This window comes from Peromyscus leucopus, chromosome 19, assembly GCF_004664715.2.
Source record: "Peromyscus leucopus breed LL Stock chromosome 19, UCI_PerLeu_2.1, whole genome shotgun sequence".
NCBI lineage: Eukaryota > Metazoa > Chordata > Mammalia > Rodentia > Cricetidae > Peromyscus > Peromyscus leucopus.
The window spans coordinates 44,521,126-44,543,620 of record NC_051079.1 but is presented as its reverse complement, the minus strand read 5'-3'; the positions used below and the strand labels follow the sequence as shown (position 1 = coordinate 44,543,620).

Genomic DNA, 22,495 nt, shown 5'->3' with positions numbered 1-22,495 from the left:
TGTATACTCAGACATGCATAATTTGAATGGAGTCATGCCACCTGAGCTGACAATGCCCTCCCTCCCCTGGTCAAGAGCCATAGACCCTCGCCCTATTTTAAAAATCTCAGCTCCTACCCGGGCAGTGGTGGCACACACCTTTATTCCGAGCACTCGGGAGGCAGAGCCAGGCTAATCTCTGTGAGTTCGAGACCAGCCTGGTCTACAGAGTGAGTTCCAGGAAAGGCACAAAGCTACACAAAGAAACCCTGTTTTGAAAAACAAAAACAACAACAACAAAAATCTCAGCTCCTTTAGGAAGATGCAAACCTGAGGCAACGCCATGAAGTTTTGAATGGTGGTGACTATGGGTTAAGACACTAGACTTCCTTAAGATGAGATGACAGCTCAGTCTAAGTGGCTAATGTCTTCAAATGTCCCCTCACTACCCCCTCTGCCTGTGTGCTCTGGGATGCCACCCTTGAACCTTTTGTACCACTTTTGTTACTGTGGCCAGGGGAAGAGCCTGAGCCCTGCATTGCAGTTCCCTGAGGACACGCCCCTGTTACATCAGACTGTACCCTCTCCAGCAAGCGATCCCTAACATGTCACCTAGAACAGTCTGAGCCACAGAGAAGAAAGAAGGCAGATTCACGTGCCTCCATGGGCTCAGGGCAATAATTTGGCTGAAAGCTGGCTCCCCAGTGAGAAGCAAAACCTTCTTCTTGTGAAAAGTTTTAACAAGGGACTTATTCAAACCAATTTATCAGTGAAAAAAACATGAGTCTGTTCATGGCTGACAATGAAATGATGCCCTGTATAAATATTACACAGACTCTGTTCTTACTGTTTAGAAAAAAGTAACCCAACTCTCATTCCAAATGTGATCTGTTTTTAAATTTTTTGGAACTGTCTTTTCTCCCACATGTTTGCTTGTATCAAATGTGTTCTTTGAGTGTGGGGAACAACTTTTTAGCAGGCTCAGGGATGGACAACTATTTACACGCCCAGGCTCATGGAAGACCTGGAGAAATGAGGCATTGGGACCCCTGGGCTGGCCTGAGAGCAGTAGAGACTGAAGTACAGGCTATAAAGCAAAGAGACAAAGGAGAGAGGAGAGAGGAGAGAGAGAGAGAGAGAGAGAGAGAGGAGAGAAGAGAGAGAGAGAGAGAGAGAGAGAGAGAGAGAGAGAGAGAGCGCCAGAGAGCCATGAAGCAGGAAGCAGGCTGGTCACAGATGGGCAGGGGGATTACAAGATCACATTGTGTGGCAAAGCCAGTGCATTCCCACAGGAGCCTGGTAGGTCTAAGGCCAGATGGGATAATTTGTCTTACCCCATGACCCAGACTGTGGAATGCCAGGAACACATTTTTTGACTGGCTCGAAGCCAAGTCATCTCTTGCTTTTCTCATGTGTACTAGGGTGTTCCTTTCACAGGCTGGTTCTAAATCATCAGAGTAGGTTGACACTCAAGCTGTGGCCCGTATGTCCAGGGACATCCCCCTACTCTCTATGTATTTAAAAGACAAACGTAGGTTTGGTAGAGTAGGCCCAAATTAGATAATGTGGCCTCTGTTAGTCTTGATCTGAATTTACCAGATTAGAAGTGTTCCTTTGCCTCACTGAGGTCACTGAGAATTTAACAGCAGTCCATCCATTTGCAAAACCCTGGAACCCTGGTGAAATCACAGATGTGATTTAATGCCTGACATGATCCAGCATCAACATCAATGATGGAGAGGTGACAGGGACTTTTGTGCTATAAAGCCAAGTTCGCAAGTCAAGAGGGAACTACAGGGACAAGGGACCTTGACTCCATGGGTCACTCCTACTGACAGCAAATGAAGTCATTGTACCAGCTTGGCCTATCTGACAAGGTGGCTCTAAGGCACTAAAATGTGACCGTCCACCCATGTTTTCTTCTACCCGCAACCAAAGAAACTCACAGCAAATTTTGGAGGGGGCAGACAACAGATTCCTCTGAGGGGTTGCTGGTGATAGGCCATGCTTGTGAATCTGAAGACTTAATGTAGCTGAGTTGCCAATGCTCCCAAAATTAACCTACAGCTAAACCCCACTAAATTTCCATCTTACTTGTTGGGGACTATTGGGGTCCAGCCCCTAATAGTCTCCTTTCCAGGGTCCGCGGAAGGATCTATCAACCAGCTGAGAATCTATTCTTTAGGGTCGGTAAATCAGTCTACGCACGCAGAGTTCTTTGGTCCATTCGCTTTAATTCCTCTGGCATGACATCCTTTATACACAGCTTCAGTTCTGTTCTCATGTCTAGCTCCTTTCTTGCCTGATTTCTCTATACTTATCTACTGTCCCCTCTAAGTTCTATCTTAATTCCTTCATCTAGTTCTGTCCCTTCTAGGTTCACATCTATCTAGTTCTTTCCCCTATCAGCTCCTCTCCTGTTTCCTTCTCTCTCATCTGGCTCTTCCTCATCTTGTTCTTCCCCATCTGGCTCTTCCTCATTCCCTATCAGCTCCTCTCCCGTTTCCTTCTCTCTCATCTGGCTCTTCCTCATCTTCCATCTCGTTCCTCTAGTCCTCTCTTTTAGCTCTTCAATCTAGTTCTTCCCCATCTCAGCTCATTCCTCTCAAGTTCTTACCCATCTAGTTCTTCCATTCTCTTTTCTCTTCTCCCCTAGTGCCCTGGAAGTTCTGGTATATATACACTTACAAGCAGTATTCCCTTAGCAGTGCAAAGCCAGGCTTCCAGGGTCAAATGGAGGGGTGATAAGAATCACATAGGGAGGCAACAACCATTAATTATCACTTGCAGCCCCAAAGGGAAGTGACTAATGGAGAAATGAATTAACTAAAGGTTAAATTCAGGTAATATCTAAGAAGGGGGCTCTTATGTGCTCAACTATAATCTTAGAAAGTGTTAAGAATCTATAAGTTGCTAGGTCAATGGGAGAAAATAAAACTGTCTTCCTTTTTCCTGTGGCTCCTATCTGTCCAAGCTATCTGCCGTTTTTCTGCAGGGTGAGGGAAAGTGTGCTCAGTCGCTAGGCAACCTGTGTACAGCTAGATGCCTCTGGTGATAGTTAAAGGGAGATCTGGAACTGGAGGTAAGGTTTGGGAAAGGAGGAAGTTAAGCTTAATTAGCACATCCACCAGGCCTTCTCAAACAGGTAGCCTGGATGCTTAAGTCTGTTCTTAGAGAGTAGAGGTATCTCTGATAAGGTACTTTCCTCCATCCGGTGATGGACCTGGCCGGATGCTACCAATAATGATAATTACAGGGAGGCTTGAACTGGGAGTTCTGGCTGAGCATAGCTGTCAGCACAGAAGGTTATCTAAATATTCCTAGAAGTGGTTAGGTAAGTAGTTAGAGGTCTATAAAGTTAGTAAGGCTGTAAGAAAGGAGGGGTCTGAGCTAAATTGTGTAAAGCTATTACTTAATGTCTACCTGACTTAGGCGGTGTACCTAGGAATTTACCTTAAGTCAGGAGACTTGCCTGTGGGTTGTTATCACTGTTAATCCTTGGAAATTGGGTGACCACCTGGGTGATGTCTCCTTTAGTCCTTGAAAGTGGCTAGGGGAGATATCTGATTCCAGAGAAAGCCTTTCCTGAGGCTGTTCTCCAAATGCCTGGAATGTGTATGTCTAGAGAGTGATCAGTCCACATTGCTAGCCCTTCTTAGGGAAAAATCAATTGGGAAAACTATGAAGGCACACATGATTTTCATAACAGAATACAGCTGATATATAACAAGCCAAGTAACACCAAAAACTCCTTGGGATTTGGCTTCCTCTGGAGGAATTCCCTGATTCCTCCAGGTAGTGACTTTGCCATAACCAGCTGAGTTCTTATGATATTCCTGTGGCCCGCAGCACTTACTTATTTGCAGAAACTGGTACATAAATGCTAAAAGCCATGTGGAGATTCGAGGGATCCAGCATGGCGGAGACAACCGTAAGAGGAAGCAAGGGTGGAATGCTCACCCTTCTCCCAATTTCAAACCTCCTACACAGTCACCATAATCAAGGAAGAATTGTACCTATGTGAGGACAAGCATACAGACCAATGGAACGGGCTAGAACATGCAGAAATAAGCTTCACATCTATGAGAAACTGATTTCTGGCAAGGAAGTTAAGACAGCCAGTGGGGGAAAGAACAGTCTTCGAATAACTGTGCTGAGATCACAGGTTATAGAATGAAGTTTGACCCCCTGATCACAGTATATAAAAGATCAACTCAAAGAGAATCAAAAACCTAAGTATAAAAGTTTTAGAAACTTTGGAAGACAACATAAGAATAAATCTCAGCCGTCCTGTGTTAGACAATGATTTCTTAAAATTAATACAAGAAGCACAAGGGAACAACATTTTAAAGTTAGGCAAGGTAGACATTATCAGAATAAAAACTTCCGCTGGAAAAATGCTATGAAAATATCAGGGAGAAAAAAACAGAAAATGGGAAGGAATGCTTGCAAGTCATGTCTGGTAAAGAACAATAATATAATGTGGTCTTAGAACTCAATGATATAAAGAAAAATAACTCAATTAAAAATTAATGAAGGATCTGAATAGATATTTCTATCAATTTTTACAGGTGGCCAATAATTGTACGGATGATGGATCTTCAGCATCCTCAGCCACCAGAGGAACACAAAACAAAACCTCAAAGAGGTTTCACTTCACACCCACCGATATGGATGCCACCCGAAAGACAGGTGTGTAGTGGGGATATTAAAAACGATCAGATGCTGCTGGTGAGGATGTAAAGTAGTCCTGCAAGAAGAGCGATGTTCTCGCTCATGATTTACAGACTTTGAAGATGGCACTAAATGTCCAAGCAAACCTGAACACCCTGAGTAAAGACATCATTCTTCTTCCGGGACCACTATTCACCTGATAAACTTCTTGGCTGAACTCATGGAGTCACATAAATAAGGAGGAGTTTCTACCCCATGGTTAGAAATTTTGTGTTCAATCATAACATGAATTTACTTTGACTCAAAATTTAAAGGAAATAAAGTTTTCAAACTTTTATTTCCAGGAATGAGATTTAATATTAGTATATGAATCATATTAGTTAATAGTTTTATCTCTATGATGATTCTAATTATAGTCTTGGGACTTATTTTTTTTTCTCTGTCAACACTCAAAATATACCACAGAAATCTTGCTGGCCTACATTCTATCAATGGTATTTAAGCTCAATGAAACTGACTGCCCTTGGTGACTGATTAATCACACCTAACACATAACATTTCATGGACAAAAAAATGTGTCCACTTGCTAGGGACTTTACTGCATTTTACCTTTTTTTCTGAAAAAATGACCTGTGTGTTTCTTTGAAGGAGCAGGCAACACCACTAGATACTAAAGCATTGGTTATTTCTTTCAAATACTGGCCCTAAGCTCATACCTGACCATCCAGGGAGGCAGCGGCAGTGGCCTGTGATGGGGTGGCAGCCATCTGCGTGGCTGCAGTCACAGCGCTCAGCACAGTTTAGCCCATAGGTGCCATCCTGCAAGGAAGGGAACATCAAAGCCGGAGATGACAAACCTGAGCATTCCCAGGGCAGCAAACAACAAGGGCCCTGATGCTTCCTGGGAACAGGCGTCATATCACCTCTCCCATGATGCAAAATGCAAGCTGGACGGGGAACATTTTAAAATCAACTCTAACTTCAATAACATCAACTCTTATGTTTGATGCAATAGTTGGGAGATGTGCATAGTGAAAGCAAGTATGCCAACAGGAATGTATGATGCATACATACAATAATATAATATATAATACAATAATATGATATAGAAATAATATAAGCATGCCAATTGACTAAAAGAGCTTTTTCTTATCATTACCACACTTGTAAAAATATGTTCATTTGTCTCTAATTATTCTCACAACATAGTTCAGTGTTCCCTCCCTATAATTCTCTTCCTTGAGGAAAAAGAAGTCTTTGTCCACATAAAGAAGATGCACATGCACACATATAAACACACACCTACATTAAATAGACAGGTGAATAGATGATAAGTACATAGATACATAGATATGGATACATAGATGTTACACATGTTATATACAAATTAAGTTCATGTCCATCAGCTCTTGTCAGTGGGATACATGACACAGTAAAGAAAATTGAAAATCCGTTGTTATTTTCTCTAATAACCCTCTTCCTTTCCAAGAAAAAGTCTAAACTGTGTAGAACATTATGATGTAAGATTGTAAATAAACATTACATTGGCAGCCTCCTCATCTGCCCCTGGATGTACATGCTACTATCAAGGGGCCCAGTAAAGAGGAGGCTGTTGGTGGATAGGCATGACCAGTTGTTCATGAACAAGAATGGGAATTTTTATTTGTAGAGAAAACTTATTTGCGACCCCAGATCCTAGGAACTGGTATAGGGAACTACAACCCTTTCTGTGTCAACAAAACACTGGGGAAAAACAGCCCAGTGATTGCGGCTGGGGACATGGAAACAGCATTATCAGGCAGCGGGTGTTGGGTGACGTAATCATTTGTCTAGAATTTATTAAGCAAAGAAACCAACTAAACCACTTGTGAGGCTCCACTGAGGTTGGACAGGATTGCACAGCAGTTAGCTCTGTTAAAACGGAAGCCACTGGACTGTCAGATTCCCCTGAATTACTACTACGTCTAATGCAAAACAATGGACGACTTGCCCTGGGTTTCCACTTTGTCCACAATGGGGAAGCAGAAGACCACCTAACAGTCCCGTGGAGTTTTGTTAATCTGCCCACTGGTCTGAAGAGAGACGGCAAAGATAGCTTAGCTCCGAGGGCCTCGGGGAGCACAGAATAATGCAGGGCCGGAATGCTTTCTCCCCCTGGAAGTGGGTTGTACTTAACAAGAAGGATGCCCAGAGGGGGAAAGAGAAGTCCCGTGGAAGCCCTGTCTATGAAATGGCCCAGTTCAGGGGGTTGCATTGTTATCTGAAGATGTCCTGGGGGAAGAGAACACACATCACCGCTGATAGAATGCTTGCTGGCTCAAGAAGAAAGTATGGGGCACACAGGGAAGACAGCAGTTAAGTGCTTTGGAAAGCAAGCATGCAACAGGTCGCTGCAGAATTCCCTTCCCACTCCACCCTCGGCCAGTCTGCAGCACCTAGAGAGGAGACCTTCCAGTGATGCGTGTCTCCAAATTAGGTCAAGGGAAGGGAGTAAGTGCTGAGGAGACTTCTGCGCCCCCAGAAATATTGACATTAACTGAGGTTGTTTCCAAGCCTTCTTTCATCACTTCAATGCACATTTCTGTGACACCAGCCCCCGCCCCCTTTTCAGGCCCCTGTCACTTCCCACCCCAAAGCCCGCAGATTTCCATTATAATGGAAACAAAAATACGCAGAGAGTTGACAGGCATACACTGGTGTTTGACCAATGCTGCTGCCTGGCTGCACCCCAGAGATGAGTGTGTAAGAAACTAAAAATGCTGGAGTGGGGGCTGGGAAAACAGATAGGGATGAAAGAAAAAAAGGGGGCATTCTTTAAGGCCTCCCTAACTGATTTCCACTCTATCCCTTTCCGAGCCTCTGTCCACTTGCACTCTTATAAACAGTTACTGAAGATTGGGTCACACTCATTCACCTTCAGTCAGGAAACACAAACACACAGACAAACAACACATTGCACAAAGAAGTCAACCCTGCTGCATAGTCCTCCGGGCATGGCTACCCAGAGCACACATACCTGGCAGGGAAGTTCACATTTCTCCCCTCGCCATCCGGGGGCACAGGTGCAGGTCCCATCCAGGGTGTTGCAGGCACCCCCATTGAGGCACTGACATGTTAGGTTACAGCTAAAGCCCCATGTGCCGCTGGGGCAGCTGATGGAACAGTCTACCCCGTGCCAGCCTATATGACAAGAACGACAGAGCGTGTGAGAAAAACAGAGATGACCGGGAGCTTTGCTGAGCCCTTCCAAGCCACATCTCCCTTTAGAGACATCTTGGAGATGCGTAACAGTACTGCCTAGCCCCAGTCACAGCAGTGGCAGACAGCCTTGGCTCTGCCACAAAAGGCCTCCACCAGAAATGAAAAGGAACCCCCCGAGGAACCAAGCAGCCAATTGTGCCGTGTGATCGGTCAGGGATGCCAACACTGAGAAGCACCCCTGGGCTACTGGGAAGGGATGTGGAGTGAGGTCACCTTTAATGTTGTGTGATGCTGGGCATAGAATGATAAGCTTTGTTTATTTATATGGGAGGAAGTAGAAGGCTTGTTCTTGGAAGAATAATTCCATCTTAGAAGCAGTAAGCCATTAACCATGAAAAATGTGTTTCCAAGATCCTGGCTGCATCTATGGAGGACACACTCTGGGCCACACATAAAATCTGTGCTGGCTGCATTTCCTGTCATGCCTCCAAGTCAGGCCATTTGGGGGCGTAGACACGTCTGTGTGTTTACCCTTCCCAAAATCATGGACTCAGACTTTGAAAGCTGGCAGCCACTTCAGAGATGACCAAATATGAGTTTCTTTCCTGGACTCGGGAGGGATGAGGGACGATGAGGTCACCCCGATTTTAGTGGCTTTAGAGCTAGAGCCCTCTTCAGTGTGTCCTTGCAGTGACTCTAGGAGGTGACAGGACCAGGATCTAATAAGAGATTCACACATGCATACTCTTACCTGCCTTACAGATACAAGACCCATCCACAGGAGAACAGACAGCATCATTTTTACAGCCACAGCGAGAGGAACAGTTTATCCCATAGCTTCCCAGAGGACATGGAGTAGAACAGTCAATTCCCTAGATGAGCACAAACAGCAAAACACAGCTATTTTTCTCCAACTGAAACCAACGCCAGTGCAAGCACAAATATACCGCGGCAATGCTAATTGCGCGTTCTCTCTAATTTTAACACTCCATGCTTTTGAAAGTTGCTAAAATACCATTCCTCATGTAAATTGTACCTATTCAAGTGCAACACTGGCTGGTCCACGATTGCGATAAAACATTAAATGGGACATGCCCTAAGCCTGCTGACTCCTTTAGATTTGTCTTCCTAACAGAACAACCAAATGAAACTTTCTCCCTTGGTTACGCAAGTAGATATATAAAAATAAGTTACAGCTGTGAAATTATCGTCAAAACAAAAATATAAACACAAACTGCACATCATTTCTAAATGTTTTGTGGGCCCCTTCATAGGATATGTAATGTTGTTAATGGTTGAATCAAAGCAACGCTCAGCCCGCGGTACGATTCAATTTATCCAACAGTAGGAATTAAACACAGAACGGAGCTACCTAAGGTGACTGAGGGATAAGAAAGTCCTAGGGACCGCAGGCACAATTCTGCTCTCTTGTTGTACAGGTACATTTGCAGAAGCTACATTCTCAAACGGACTTCAAAACCACGTGCAACTGACTGCAGTGTGTGAATGTATCATAAATGCTAATTGATGCATGTTGTATCTTTAAGTTTTGTGGAATTACAATAGAAACTGTTGAAAATAATAACTAGGCTGGGCAGTGGTGGCATATGCCTTCAATCCCAGCACTCAGGAGGCAGAGACAGGTAGATCTCTGTGAGTTCTAGGCAAGTCTGGTCTACAAAGCAAATTCCAGGATAGCCTAGGCTATTTATTGCACAGAGAAAAGAAAATAATAACTAATAACAACCAATTGGAAAAACTATTTCTATGTTGCTAATAGGTCACAATAAAACAACTACATAAGGAATAATTATAATGGGTCATACTTCCTGATGAGTTCTAATATTAAACATCAATGACACCTTGATGGTTTTATTAGTGTTCTCAGTCATCAATGGAATGGTTAGAGTTAACTTTCTCAGACAGTTCTTCTCTCATGAATGCTATGAATGGTTTAACCACGTTCACTGTACTTGATGGTAGCTCACACAAATTGTGCTGTTGATCTGTTCCACACTGTGTATCCCTCTCCTGCCTCCCAGAGCCCAAGTAACTCACCTTGAATCCAGGAGCACAGGCACACCTTCCAGTCACACTGTCACAGTCTGCCCCGTTCTGGCAGCTACAGATCTCTTGGCAAGCTTCCCCATAGAATCCAGGAGAGCATGTTTCATTACAGTAGAGTCCAGACCAGCCCGGCTTGCAGCCACACTCTCCAGACATGGGATGACAGCTGAGAGACACAGATGAAAGGAACAAGTCATTCTGGGATAAACATTACACTTCAGCCATGGACAAATGTCGCTTTCTCAAGAATCACTAAATGTGCAGGTAATTCCGTGAACATGATTTACACTTAATTCCTATGGTGGTGTGTTTAATTAACTGGCTGGCACCCAATTGTTACTACAGAACCAGTGAATGAAATCAGCCTCATGTCCTAGTCAAGTGACTATAATCAATAACCATATCCTTGTGTCTAAAATTCTTTTTAATTGTCTTAAATTGAAAGCACTAACTCAGTAAGAAAGCAGCACTATGAGACACACTGAAGAGTTCCAGGCAATGCCAAGTCCACTGTGTGATAGCCAGAGAATTCCAAAAGCAGTGACCTTGCCAACAAGCCTCTCCTCCCAAACCATCTACCTGGTGGTACCGCGGCAGCTGCCACCTGGAACAGTAGTCACATTGACAGGCCAGGCATCCAGCTGTTGCCCCACAGCAAATGGACACATCAGCTGTGCTAAGACGTTCATGCAAGTGAGTGGACACAATACGGCACTCTGTGGTATCCCGGCTTAAAACATGTGTGCTTCTTGACACAGGAAAACCTTGACAATCAAACTCTGCTGACAGTAGAAAAGCTGTGTAGAGATGCACCCTCCTCCCCTCCCCCGCCGCCCCATGAAGCCCCAAACCTCCCCTTAAATAGGATAAACAACAAAATCTAATTTCCATCCAGATATTTGCTAAGTGGAAATGTCTTTCCTAAAGGACTGTCATAGAATTTGTACTCTTTTGGGGTGGGGGACAGTGAGGGACTTGCAGTGGTGAAGTCAGAATCTAATGCTGCTAGTTCTCTTGTCTACCAGAGTGACCTTAGGGAAGGCACAGAGCCTCCTACCTAAAATCCCCTAGTGAGTGAGGTCTCAGCCACACACCATAACCTTATTTGTTTTTAATGTAGATGAGTGCTTTGCCTGTGTGTATGTATGAGCACCATATGCATGCCTTGTGCCTGCAGAGGTCAGCAGAAGGCTTTGAACACCCTAGAACTGGAGTTACAGATGGTTGTGAGCCACTGTGTGGGTGCCGGGAACCAAACCTAGGTTTTTTGCAAGAACAAGTACTCTCAACCTCTGAGCCATCTCTCCAGCCCCACACCCTATAACCTGATTTCTTCATTTCCTCTCTCCTTCAGAAAAAGCCAGGAGACTGGATGCTTTGGTCTTCATTTTCTGAAGTTTTTTTTAATGTACTTTCAGATTCCTACTATAATTAACTATCCACAGGGGGGAAAAAGCTAGATATTCAGTACAACCATGCTCAGAAAGCATGAAGAAAAACCTAAATACATTTATACAATTGAGGTTTCCTGGGTAGAGAAGGTTTGGATGCAAAGACCAGGGTTGGAATCTCAGACACACTTAGATCTACATATGTATGAATGTATCTGTTGCCCATCATCCTTGGGCAAATACTCGGCATCTTTGTGGCATCTCTGGTTTACTGTGTCAAAGGCTGAGCCCTGTTCTTCCCTTCTTCTATACCCAGTATCTGCCCTAGTCACCTGTATTTCTGTATGTGGTGCCACCATCCCTCTGCCTAGGGGTTGCTCTGTTTGCCCATGTTTCTGTCCACTTGCTTGTTCATTGATTCAGGACCTTGTTACATGGCCCAAGCTGACTTCATAATCAAGATCTTTGGCTTTTGCTAAGATTACAAGCATGAACTACTGGACACCACTAGAACTTGCTCTCTTTTATTCTTTTTAAAAATTATTTTTTTATTATTTATTTATATTTTTAAACTTTTAAAAAAATTTTCATGCAATATATCTTAATCATGTTTTCTCCTCTTCCAGTAACTCTCAGATCCTCCTCGTCTCTCTACTCACCCAACTTTGTGGGTATGTTTCCTCTCTTTAAAACAAACAAAAAAGAAACACATACACACAAACAGAAATCAAAATGAATAGGCAAAAACCATCACAAAAAAATGCCCAAGCAAAGAAAAATTAGACAAAATGTTTACAAAAATATCATTGAGTTCATTTTTTTTGTTGGTCAATCACTCCTGGGCATGGGGCCTGCCCCAGAGTGTGGTTAATATACCCAGTGAAACTCCATTGGAGAAAACTGATTTTTTTTCCCTTTGCTAGTGGGTATCAATTGCAAATATTTTCTTGGTTAGGGATGGCACTCCATATCCACTCTTTCCTCTCAGTGCTGGGACCCTATCTGGTTTGAATCTGTACAGATCTTGTGTATGCTGCCACAGTCTCTCTGAGTTCTTATGTACATCAGTCCTGCTGTGTCTGGAAGACAGTTTCCATGGAGACATCCATCCCCTCTGGCTCTTACACTCTTTCCTTCTCCTGGTCTAAATAGCTCCTTGAGTCTTGCAGGTAGGAGTCTGATGAAATACCCCATTTAGGACAAAGTGCTCCCAAGTTTCTCACTCTGCACATTGTCCAGTGGTGGGTCTCTGTATTCATTCCCATTCCCTGCAAGAGGAAACTTCTCTGATGAGGGCAGAGAATTGTTCTTGGTCTCTCCTTCAGCCTCATCTCCCAGCTCTAATTGTTACTAGCACTTAACCATTCCAACTCAAATCTGTATTTTGATTATCCACATCTCCTCTCTGTTGTTCTATACTTTGCCAAAGCCTGAACTGAAAAGCCTTCCAACCTTCTTCCCTGTGTCCACACATGCCTTGTCATCCAAAGCATCAATCACACCACAGCTCCTCCTTAAAGCTTGTCAAAGGTTCCCCGATAAACAACACTTGGAATAAAACCCATGCTGTTTAACATGCTGACATGACTGTACTATTTGTTACCTAAACCAGGACCTCTTAGGAGTGAAGAGGGAGGGACTAAAACTTACCCAAGACAACAGGCTTCACTAGCTTGTCCTTGTGAAGCCAGATAGAGAGCCACCCTGAGGTAGCCATGAAGCCTCACCATCGGCCACTGCCATTTCTGCTTCGTCTCCAACCCAACAATGAAAGGCCTGCCATTGCGGTCCTCACTTTATCACTACACTCAGTCACACTGAATTTCCTTCGGCTTACAGAGGCACCCAGAGTTCTATACTTTAAGAGTTTCCACGGGGGCTGCTCCAATGTCCTCAAAGGCACCTCCTCTCCTCTTCACCTCTCTCTCTCTTCATCTTGTCCTCAGTCTCGGCTGAAACAGCCCCTCTTCCTAAAAGCCTTCTCCAACCACTAAGACTTAATTAGGTCTATCCAGTTCCCTTTCCCTGCATCCTCCCTTTCCTCAGCTCACCTCTCAGTCTGCCCTGTTGACTTACTCTACCTTGACATCTTTCTTCCCCGCCACACCACAAGATCTAGGAGGACAAGAGTTAAGTCACGTTCCCTGCCCATCCCCAGCATACAGCAGGCTCACAGCAAAAACTGCAGAGTGAAGGATGAAAAGGACATAGCCAACTTCAGATCTGGTTTTCATAGAATCCCTGCTTCTCCCTTGCATCTCGGAGACATGACACAGTACCTGTGTCCACAGGCAGGGCTTCCTCTAAACTCTGTTTCAAAAGTGTTAGTCTTAAGAGGAATTGCCTCCAATCGCAGGGAAATATGTAATATCTGTGAAGTTAATTTAGGTGAATACAGACACGGACAGCTAGCATTTACAGGGCACTGAACTGGTGCCAGCACCCTGCTGAACTATCTATACGCATTATTTACCTCAGTTCCCATCACCATCTAAAGTGGCAGGCACGGCCCCATTTCATAAATGGGAAACTGAGGCCTGGAACGGATAAAACTTATTCAGAGGCTCACATATGTAGTAGTGGCAGAATCAGACTACAACACAGGATGTTTTGAAACTGAAAGAAAAGGAAGTTTGCTAGCACCCTTCAGGAGAGACTCAATACGAAAAGGAAGTGCTAAAATTTAGGATTTTACACTGTGATTCAAAGTCAGCAAGATAGTGAAATCAAGACAAATTTATATGAGTAAAACCTCATACTTGAGAAAAGGAAATAAAATATTTTATTTTATCTTCAACTGTGACAAAGGAAAGGACATTCTTTGGTAGAAAATGGCTTACAATTAAAAGTCAGAAGTATTATTCATGACATAGGCATTAATGCTGAACCAAATAGATATTACTACATGAATGTGAACTGAGGGGCAGACAGAGTATGTGATATTCAAGGGCCCCCTGTGAGTAGCAGTACAACCCACTGGTTCTCAGAATGATTGACACTGGATTAGCATTTTGTAATTACACTTAGGACACCAGACAAGTTTGGAAGTACTCAATGGGCTCTCACTCAGGCAGTTAATGGATAATGAGACCTAGATGTGAAAGGTTGGAGGTGGAAGGGTGATATGCTTCAAATCTGTTTTCTGTCTAAAGAACAAGTTGCTTTACAATGAAAATATAACTATGCACATATGGAAATAGTTGTCATTTTATATATGCATATAATCATAGCTAATTTAAAAGATTAGTTCTTCAATTTAATAGCTAATTTATAACAGGAGTCCAGTTGTACATAATATTGGCTGAGGCTAGTGACATGGGTCTGTGATCCCAGATACTCAGGAGGCTGAGGCAGGAGGATTACGGGTTCCAGGACTGCTTGGGCCATACTGTAAATTCAAGGTCAGCCTGAGCACTTAGTGAGACTCTGTCTCAAGATAAAAAAAAAAATTATGAAAAGAGCTGGTACTGCACCAGTAATAAAGTACTTGTCTAGCATGTGTGAGGTCCTGGGTCCAACCCCCAAAAGACATATTTACTAAACATAACAAGTCATTGAATTTCTTTTTATTCACTCCCTTATATGAGGTCTGCACTCAAATGCAATGACAATTGGGTCATCTCCTAGTTAGTTTTGATCGTGAACTTGACACAACCTAGAGTCAACTGGGAAGAGGGAACCCCAACTGAAGAGTTGACTCAATCAGGTTGGCCTATGGCTATGTCTGTGAGGGATTTTCTTGATTGGTGACTGATATGGGAGGGATCAGCCCACTGTGGGTGGCACCATCCCTAGGCAAGTGGGTACAGACTATATAACAGAGTTCGGTGAGCATGAAGAGATGGAGCCAGTAAGCACCCTTTCCTCATCATTTCTGCTCCAGATTCTTGTTTGGATTTCTACCCTGACATTCCTCAGTGACAGACCAATACCTGGAAGTGGAAGCTGAAACACACCTCTTCCTCCCCAAGTCACTTTTAGTCATGGTCTTTATCACTACAAGAAAGCAAATTAGAACAGGTGGCACTTACAAAATAAGGCACATACTGATTGCTAACGGCTACTGAATGTCCTTATTAACAAGGGCTAGTATACATATGCTATTTGTGGTCTAATTAAACTCCTTTTATTTTCTTGTTCTAAATCATTTCCACTATGAAAGTTAGTTTTCCACCTGAAGGTCTAGGTCAGCAAAAATGTCTTTGGGTTCAGTAATATTTAAAATATTAATGTTACTTGTAAATATATTTAAATTAATCTCAACTAAATAATGGATTACAAAATAAAATGGCTACAATTTTGGGAGGGACTCTCCTAAAGAAGTGGAGGCCAAGCTAAGGCCAGTCTGGTCTATCTAGCAAGTTCCAAGTCCACCAGGGATATACAATGAGACCTTGTGTCAAAGTAATATAAAATAAAGTAGAGCCTACTGAATTTGAGTCTGCTTGTGAGGGTTGATTCATCTTACAAATGAATATTAGGCAATACAACATAACCAAATGCTTAAACGCATTTAGATGTTAGAGACTGCCCTGCTTGTGGTTGCCTTTAGAAGCCAGTTGGCTAAAATGAGCCCAGGCTACCCTTCTGTAGACTTCATGTGCCTGGTCACTCTTGTCATGCAGCCCAGTGCCAGACATGGAGTGAGGATTTCCAGGACCAGTCAGTTTCCCGTAGATCTACCAGTCAAACCTACAGAAAATAGCAAAAGAGACCCCCCCCAGGCTGAGCCTGGCCCATGCATTAAAAAGTCATCAGCCGCTAAGGCTATTCAATTTGGCATCATGCGTTTGTTGTGATGTAACTAATGCTAGCCTATACTAACTCCTCCTCAAATGTGTGACTCTCAGATGTCAATATATACAGGCACAGAACTAGACACTATGTAAACTACTAATTTACATTGCATTATATATTATTAATTACATGGAAAGGTCTTTGGATAAATTCATTGCATGAATTATATATAAGGGCAAATCTCTGCTTGCTTTATTAGACGATAAGAGAACAAATTAGGCTTTCGACTAAAGCAATAATTCTAAGCCCTTTTTATCTCTGAAGGGCCCCACATTTTAGAGAGATGCTCAAGATATAAGAATTAGTAGATGACTCCAGCTGTATAGCCAAAGTGATAGACTCATGTAATCCACATTTAACTAGCTTTAATAGAAATTTGTAAAAAGCTAATCTTTTAAAATAGCTTTCACGAGGAAGGGCATTTAAATTGTTTCTAAATCTTCTGAATATTTGATAGGCATCGTTTCAATATTGTTTTGATCTATGTAATTGCCGAACAATCTCATCTACTTCTTTATTGGAGTATATACATTTAGTCTGATGGGGCCTATGTCAAGAGCACCCCAGTCCTGTGATCAAGAGAAAAACAAAAAACACCCTCCACCTGCATCGAGACACCCAGTTCTACCAAAGCCAAGTCTCTATGCTTCTCCAGTTCCTCTCAGAACAGATTCCACTTTTCTGTAGGTTTGCAGCTTTATTGGGTTTCAGTTGCGTCCACCCACAACAAAGCAGTCCGCGTGTGGTGGTGCTACATGAGACTTGCCTTACTGAAGAGGAAACCAAACTCCTGATTTGTGTTTAATCGTGCTAGCTCCTTACATACCAGGGAGTTAAAAATAATAAATCTTTGCAGAGAGCTTATTACCTACATACTTATCTAAATGTTTCATGTAAGAGATAGCAATGTGTTCCAATGAAGGAAGTCCAAAGTTGACCATAACAAAGTTACTTAAATCACTTGGAGAGTACACTTCTTACACACACACACACACACACACACACACACACACACACACACACTACAATACAATACAAGTTCAATTTTCTTCTGTTCATAATAATGGCTTAAAAATAGACCAACTGGCCGGGCGGTGGTGGTGCACGCCTTTAATCCCAGCACTCGGGAGGCAGAGCCAGGCGGATCTCTGTGAGTTCGAGGCCAGCCTGGGCTACCAAGTGAGCTCCAGGAAAGGCGCAAAGCTACACAGAGAAACCCTGTCTCAAAAAAAAGAAAAAAAAAGAAAAAGAAAAAAAAAAACCAAAAAAAAAAAAAAATAGACCAACTGCACACCTGTTTTCCTCCAACTCTTATGTATTTGGGATTTGATGTGGCTAGGTATAAATGAAGTACCATCTGTGTTGAATGCAAATAAAGGTCTGAACTGTTATGTACTATACTACATTTTTGTCCAATTTATCTTTTCCAGAAGTCTGCAAATGGGCTGGGAATTCTAAGTTCTATGTATCTGGTCCTTGGAGAAGGGGAGAGAAAAGAATATGAGGGAAGATACTTTTCAGGGACAGACAAGGCACAGTAGGGTGGGCAGGAGTGTGATTTCCTGTTCCTAAATTTTTGGAGAGATTTTTAAGCTGAACGATCCCTATGAGGGTTTTTTTTTTTTTCAGAGAAATCAATTCTGAAAGCTATTCCACATGTGACAGCCTCATGTGAAGTCCTTTCCCAAGCCCCGCCCACTTCCTCTCTGCAGCCTTTCTGTTCTTCCACAGATGTGCTGTCAAGTAAAAGATGCTGCAGAGAGCGTGATGGTTTCACATCTTGCATTTGCCTTAACCTCTGTCTCTCTGTGGTATCTTTGCTTCTAAGGGAATGTCACACAATCCCTCTCTTAGGGAAAAGTTCTGTTCATCTCAGCAAAATCATTTTTACCAGTCCCCATCAATAGATAAAACAACTTAATACCCACCAATAACTAATAACCTTAGCCTTTTGAACAGCAGCTTTTAGTCCCTAATGAAAAAAAAAAGTTGTCCTTCAACTTGATGATTTCTGTCAATGAGAGCCCATTCGTGCCAACTCCTGAATATTAAAACTAGAACTTCACAATAGAAAAGGTTTCTCCAGGGGCCGCTGGCACTCACCTGTGAGTGTTGTCCAGGTGGCAGGGGCACCGCTTGTCACATTTGATGCCATAGAGCCCCTCGGGACACAGGCGCGCCTCACAAAGTTCGCCTGCAAAGCCTGCTTCGCATAGGCATGCCCCGCTCACGTGATAACACTTCCCTCCGTTAACACACCTGCAGGTCTCTGCACAGCGAACTCCATAGGTCCCAACAGGACATTCGTCCTGACACCTATTCAAACAAGAGGCCAACAGTTGGTTCAAAAGGGCCTAACCATGTACAAGTTGAAATGCTTTTTGAACCCATAGTATTTTATGTTTCTTCCATTACAGGCAGAAAAAGTAATGAGATGGACCACTCTGGATAATAGCATTAACAGCCACAAGCATGTAAAAAGGAGAATGAAATACAAACAAAGACTCAAGGAGTTCTAGGATTTCAAGATCAGGTGTCCTCCATCCTAGTTTGTAGGTTAGAAGAAGGCTTTGAGTTTTCTAACAATTTTTTTTTTTTGACAAGTGAGATATTGTCCTCTGTTGGGAAGAATAGCCAAATGACAAGGGGGAAAAATCAACCCAAAAGTTCACCTTAGTGTCTTTTTAACAAAAAAGAAATGGCATGGAGGGGAGAGATGCTTAGGTAGGTTGGATAAGGCGGGAAGCTGATGCTGGAGGACTGAACGGGGTCCTCACTGCTCTGTGGCAAGCATGAGTAGTTATTGGGGCTAGCCAAACCTCTTTTTGGCGAGGTGGGGTGACGGGGAGCGTTCAGCCAGGAAGACAGAGATAACGTCACATCTAGGAGAGTGCTCACCACACGAGGGGGACAGTGTCTCAGCAGCCACTTCCCATGTGGCTTTCCAGTCAGGCCAGACTCCGATTAAAAAATGTAGGTCAGTGTTGCATTTCCCAGATCTAAACACTGCACGTGGCAAGGCATGCTGAAGAGCAATGGGAGAGAACTGGTTCCAAGAGAAGCAGCCTCTCCACCAGGCTTGGCATACTTTTAATGATAGGGTGTGGTGAGTGTCAATATTGGAATTCTAAGTATAGAGGGGAAAGCTTGGGCGTCTTCTGACATTTTGCTGGTTGACTCTGACTGTAGCATGCGTTAAATACGATGGAGGAAGAGAAAGGGTCTCCTGGTAGTAGGTTTCACTGCTCCTAGACATCTCCAAGTGCACTTGTCAGCATGCCATCATTAACTGCTTAACCACCAAAGAAATTCTGGAGCAGTGGAGTGCGTACTTAAAATAAATTCAAACGTAGACTTCAAAGCTACATATGAACGCATACAGCTACTTTTAGTCCAGAGAGAGTATTTTTTTATAAAGGCCCTCAATAATTTTTGACATTCAAGATTCTTTAATACACCAAGTCACCCGATTTGTTCCTTTAAAGTGTACATTTTAAGAAAGACTCTGTAAGGTACAGTGATTTGAACTCATCCAAGCTATTGCTAAAGGCTGGCAAGAGAGCTTCTCGGTATGTTTGATGGGATGTCCTTGCAACTCAATGTCAATGAAAAAAAAAATACCATTTCCTCACCTTCTTCTGCAAATTTATAAACAAAACAAGATGCTGAACTTTGGGTTGGTGGATGACTCAGGGGGTAAAGATACCCGTTGGCCTAAGTTGGATCCCAGAAGCCGCATGACTGCAAGACTGAGCTGTTTTCCAAAGGTTGCTCTCTGACCCCTACACGGGTTCCATGCACCACCCCACCCGCCACACACACAGTAAATACATAAATACTAATCAGAAAAAGGCTGGACCTTGAGTTATCTGCACAGTTTTAATGTGGTTTATTTAAGCACGCTGTAAAGGCTCTTAGGAGTCTGGGAAAGTTATGATGCCACCCCATCACAGGAAACTAGCGTGTGGGGGCTCATTGGGTCTTGACACAGTATTTTCTTTCTCTTGGAAAGCCAAATGCATAATAGCTGGTCTTGGTCTGGATTTACCTCTCTAGCCCGTAATTAAACAACTAGTAGTTTCTAGTGTAAATTCAGAACAAATATACTTGGATTTGCTGTCTACCAGTCACTGTGGGAGCTGCAGCCTTCCTGTCAGTGACGGCTGTGCATTTCCACCTGCCAAACCCAAACAGCAGGGCAGCTTTCTAGTGGAGACCTTCCCCATGGTCTCTTTCAAATCACTGTTTTAAGTGTGTACAGACGAACAAGGTACAGTGTGATATTTCAATGCACGGATACAGAACATTTTCTATCTTAAGTGAGCATCACAGAGTGGTGATGGCTTTCTGGTTGGTCTCCAACTTGGGACCATCTCCTTTCATAGCCTTAGGGCTGGTTTGTGATCCCACAAGCAACAGGAAAGGCTACCTCAGGAATCAGTAATGCATTTTCTCAAGATGGCAGAGAAATAACAGACAGTAATAAACCTTGGCCAGAGAAGAAATGTAGAAACTGTGGCTTTCTATTAAAAATAAAAGAAGAAAGAAATTTCTAAGAGTGTTGTGGAGTTAGGAGAAAGGACAATCACTAAGTAGACATAAACTGATAAAACACTAATTAATGGGGCACATCCCTACATCAATATCATTCTGGTCACTACTTTGCATCCGATTGTAAACTTAAGGAAGAGGAAGTAAGTAGGGACGGAAGTTCCTCGTCCTACAGAGCACGTCACTTCCCAGAGTGACCAGAATAGCTGAGCCAAACTGGGATTGGGTGCAAAGGACCCCCCTTCCTCATCAGACCTGGATGCCGTGGTTCAGCAGCCTGCCTTTGTTAACATCCGGAGCTGCAGTCCTGGGGGAAAGTCAAAGGCACTGAGAAGGAGCCAAATCTTTCCACGGTCACAGAGCCGGAAGCATGCCCCTTCACTGAAGACCAGTGCTGTGTTCCTCCAGTGCTGAGCCGCAGTTCCCGACCTGGTGCCATCCCCTTTCTCCTGCTTCACTTTCAAAGCCATACAGAGCTGTCTGGGGGTTCACTATATCAGACTCCCTTACTGAGTCATGAACACTCACTGAGCATCCTTTGGAGGCGTGGGCCCGTGCCCTATCATCCAAGTATCACAGAGGAATTCTGCATCACACCATTAGCACCTTGTAAGGCATCCTCAAGCAGAGCTCGGCGAGGATTCCAGAACTGTCTTCTCTTCCTTTCTCGCTGACTTCACTGTACTGCAACTTCTTACCACAGTACCCTTTGGGTCTTTCCATAAACCTCAAACCCTCCTATTTTTCATCCTTTGTGTAGTCCTGCAAGCCTGCACCATTTGTTGCCCTGTGGTGGGGTGGCGTCCCCACATCCTGGATATATTTGCTGGCAGCTGCCTGTGGTGGCAACCACCACTGTGGAGCAGCCCTCCTAATCATAGTGCTCCAGGCACACCGACGTCTCAAGACAAGTGAAGGGACACTTACGATCCCCACCCTTGGGTCTCCTTCCCATCTCCTGCCACAAACACAGCCACTCACTGTGTTCTTCCATGGAGAAAAAAAAAAAAAATGTGCTTTCTGTCATCGCATGGATTGTATATGTTAATAACTTAAAACAGAGGCTAGCCATGGAAAACAGTGACCACACGTCATCACTGATGCTCCACAAAATCATGGGTAGGACCGCAACCACCCCCACCCCACTTCATTCTGTGATTCTCTTCCCTGGTGTTCCAAGTCAGCTGAGCACAAGCTCGCTGGCCTGGTAGGTGTAATGTTTTTGTGTTGCTTTTAAACTTAACCTTCTAAATGCAGTTTTGCCCTGAAATGTCTCTAGAGCCTAAAACACTATAAAAATAATCACTCAGGATCCTGCTCGGTTTTGTACCTCTCCTCTTTCCCTGACCCTGTTTTCTGTAGTATAAGGTGCATGGATCAATCAATCATCTAACAACCTTATCCATCCAAAGCACAGCTGAGAACTAGGCTGTGGATCACAAAGTCACATGGAGTAGCCCAGTTCTGCGTTGAACAGCAAATAATTATGATACCTGTAATTCCTACATCAAAACACTCAGTAAACAAAATGGCTTTTAATTAAATTAAGTGGACACTTCTAACAAAAGACCTTATGAAAATAAAGGACTGGGAAAGGGATACTGGATAACGTAGTAATGAGAAAATGTAGACATAAAATTACCCGAAGCCATTTCCAATACAGCAGAATAAGGCTGGACTTCCCACACTGACCTCTCCTATTTGTCAGAATCAATTCAGAGCTTCAAATCGGTACAATAAGAAAACGAGGTAATCATTAGAAATATTTTTACACCAACTGGCTCATCTTTAGTGGTGGATACTATCATTGCAAAACTAAACAATCCCAGTATTTG

The 22,495-nt window shown here is 43.3% G+C and overlaps 1 protein-coding gene across 2 annotated transcripts in view; it reads right to left on the bottom strand.

The window, feature by feature from the left end:
• The window catches only part of Megf10 (multiple EGF like domains 10), a 163,343-nt gene that overhangs the window by 31,400 nt on the left and 109,448 nt on the right, over nt 1–22,495 (bottom strand). For both annotated transcript variants that reach the window (XM_028891620.2, XM_037197151.1), the window contains exons 9-13: nt 18,213–18,425; nt 9,913–10,087; nt 8,606–8,726; nt 7,670–7,833; nt 5,370–5,472 (exon numbers count right to left, since the gene is read on the bottom strand). In XM_028891620.2, coding sequence (XP_028747453.1) covers nt 5,370–5,472; nt 7,670–7,833; nt 8,606–8,726; nt 9,913–10,087; nt 18,213–18,425 — 776 coding nt within the window. The remainder of the gene's footprint in view (nt 1–5,369; nt 5,473–7,669; nt 7,834–8,605; nt 8,727–9,912; nt 10,088–18,212; nt 18,426–22,495) is intronic.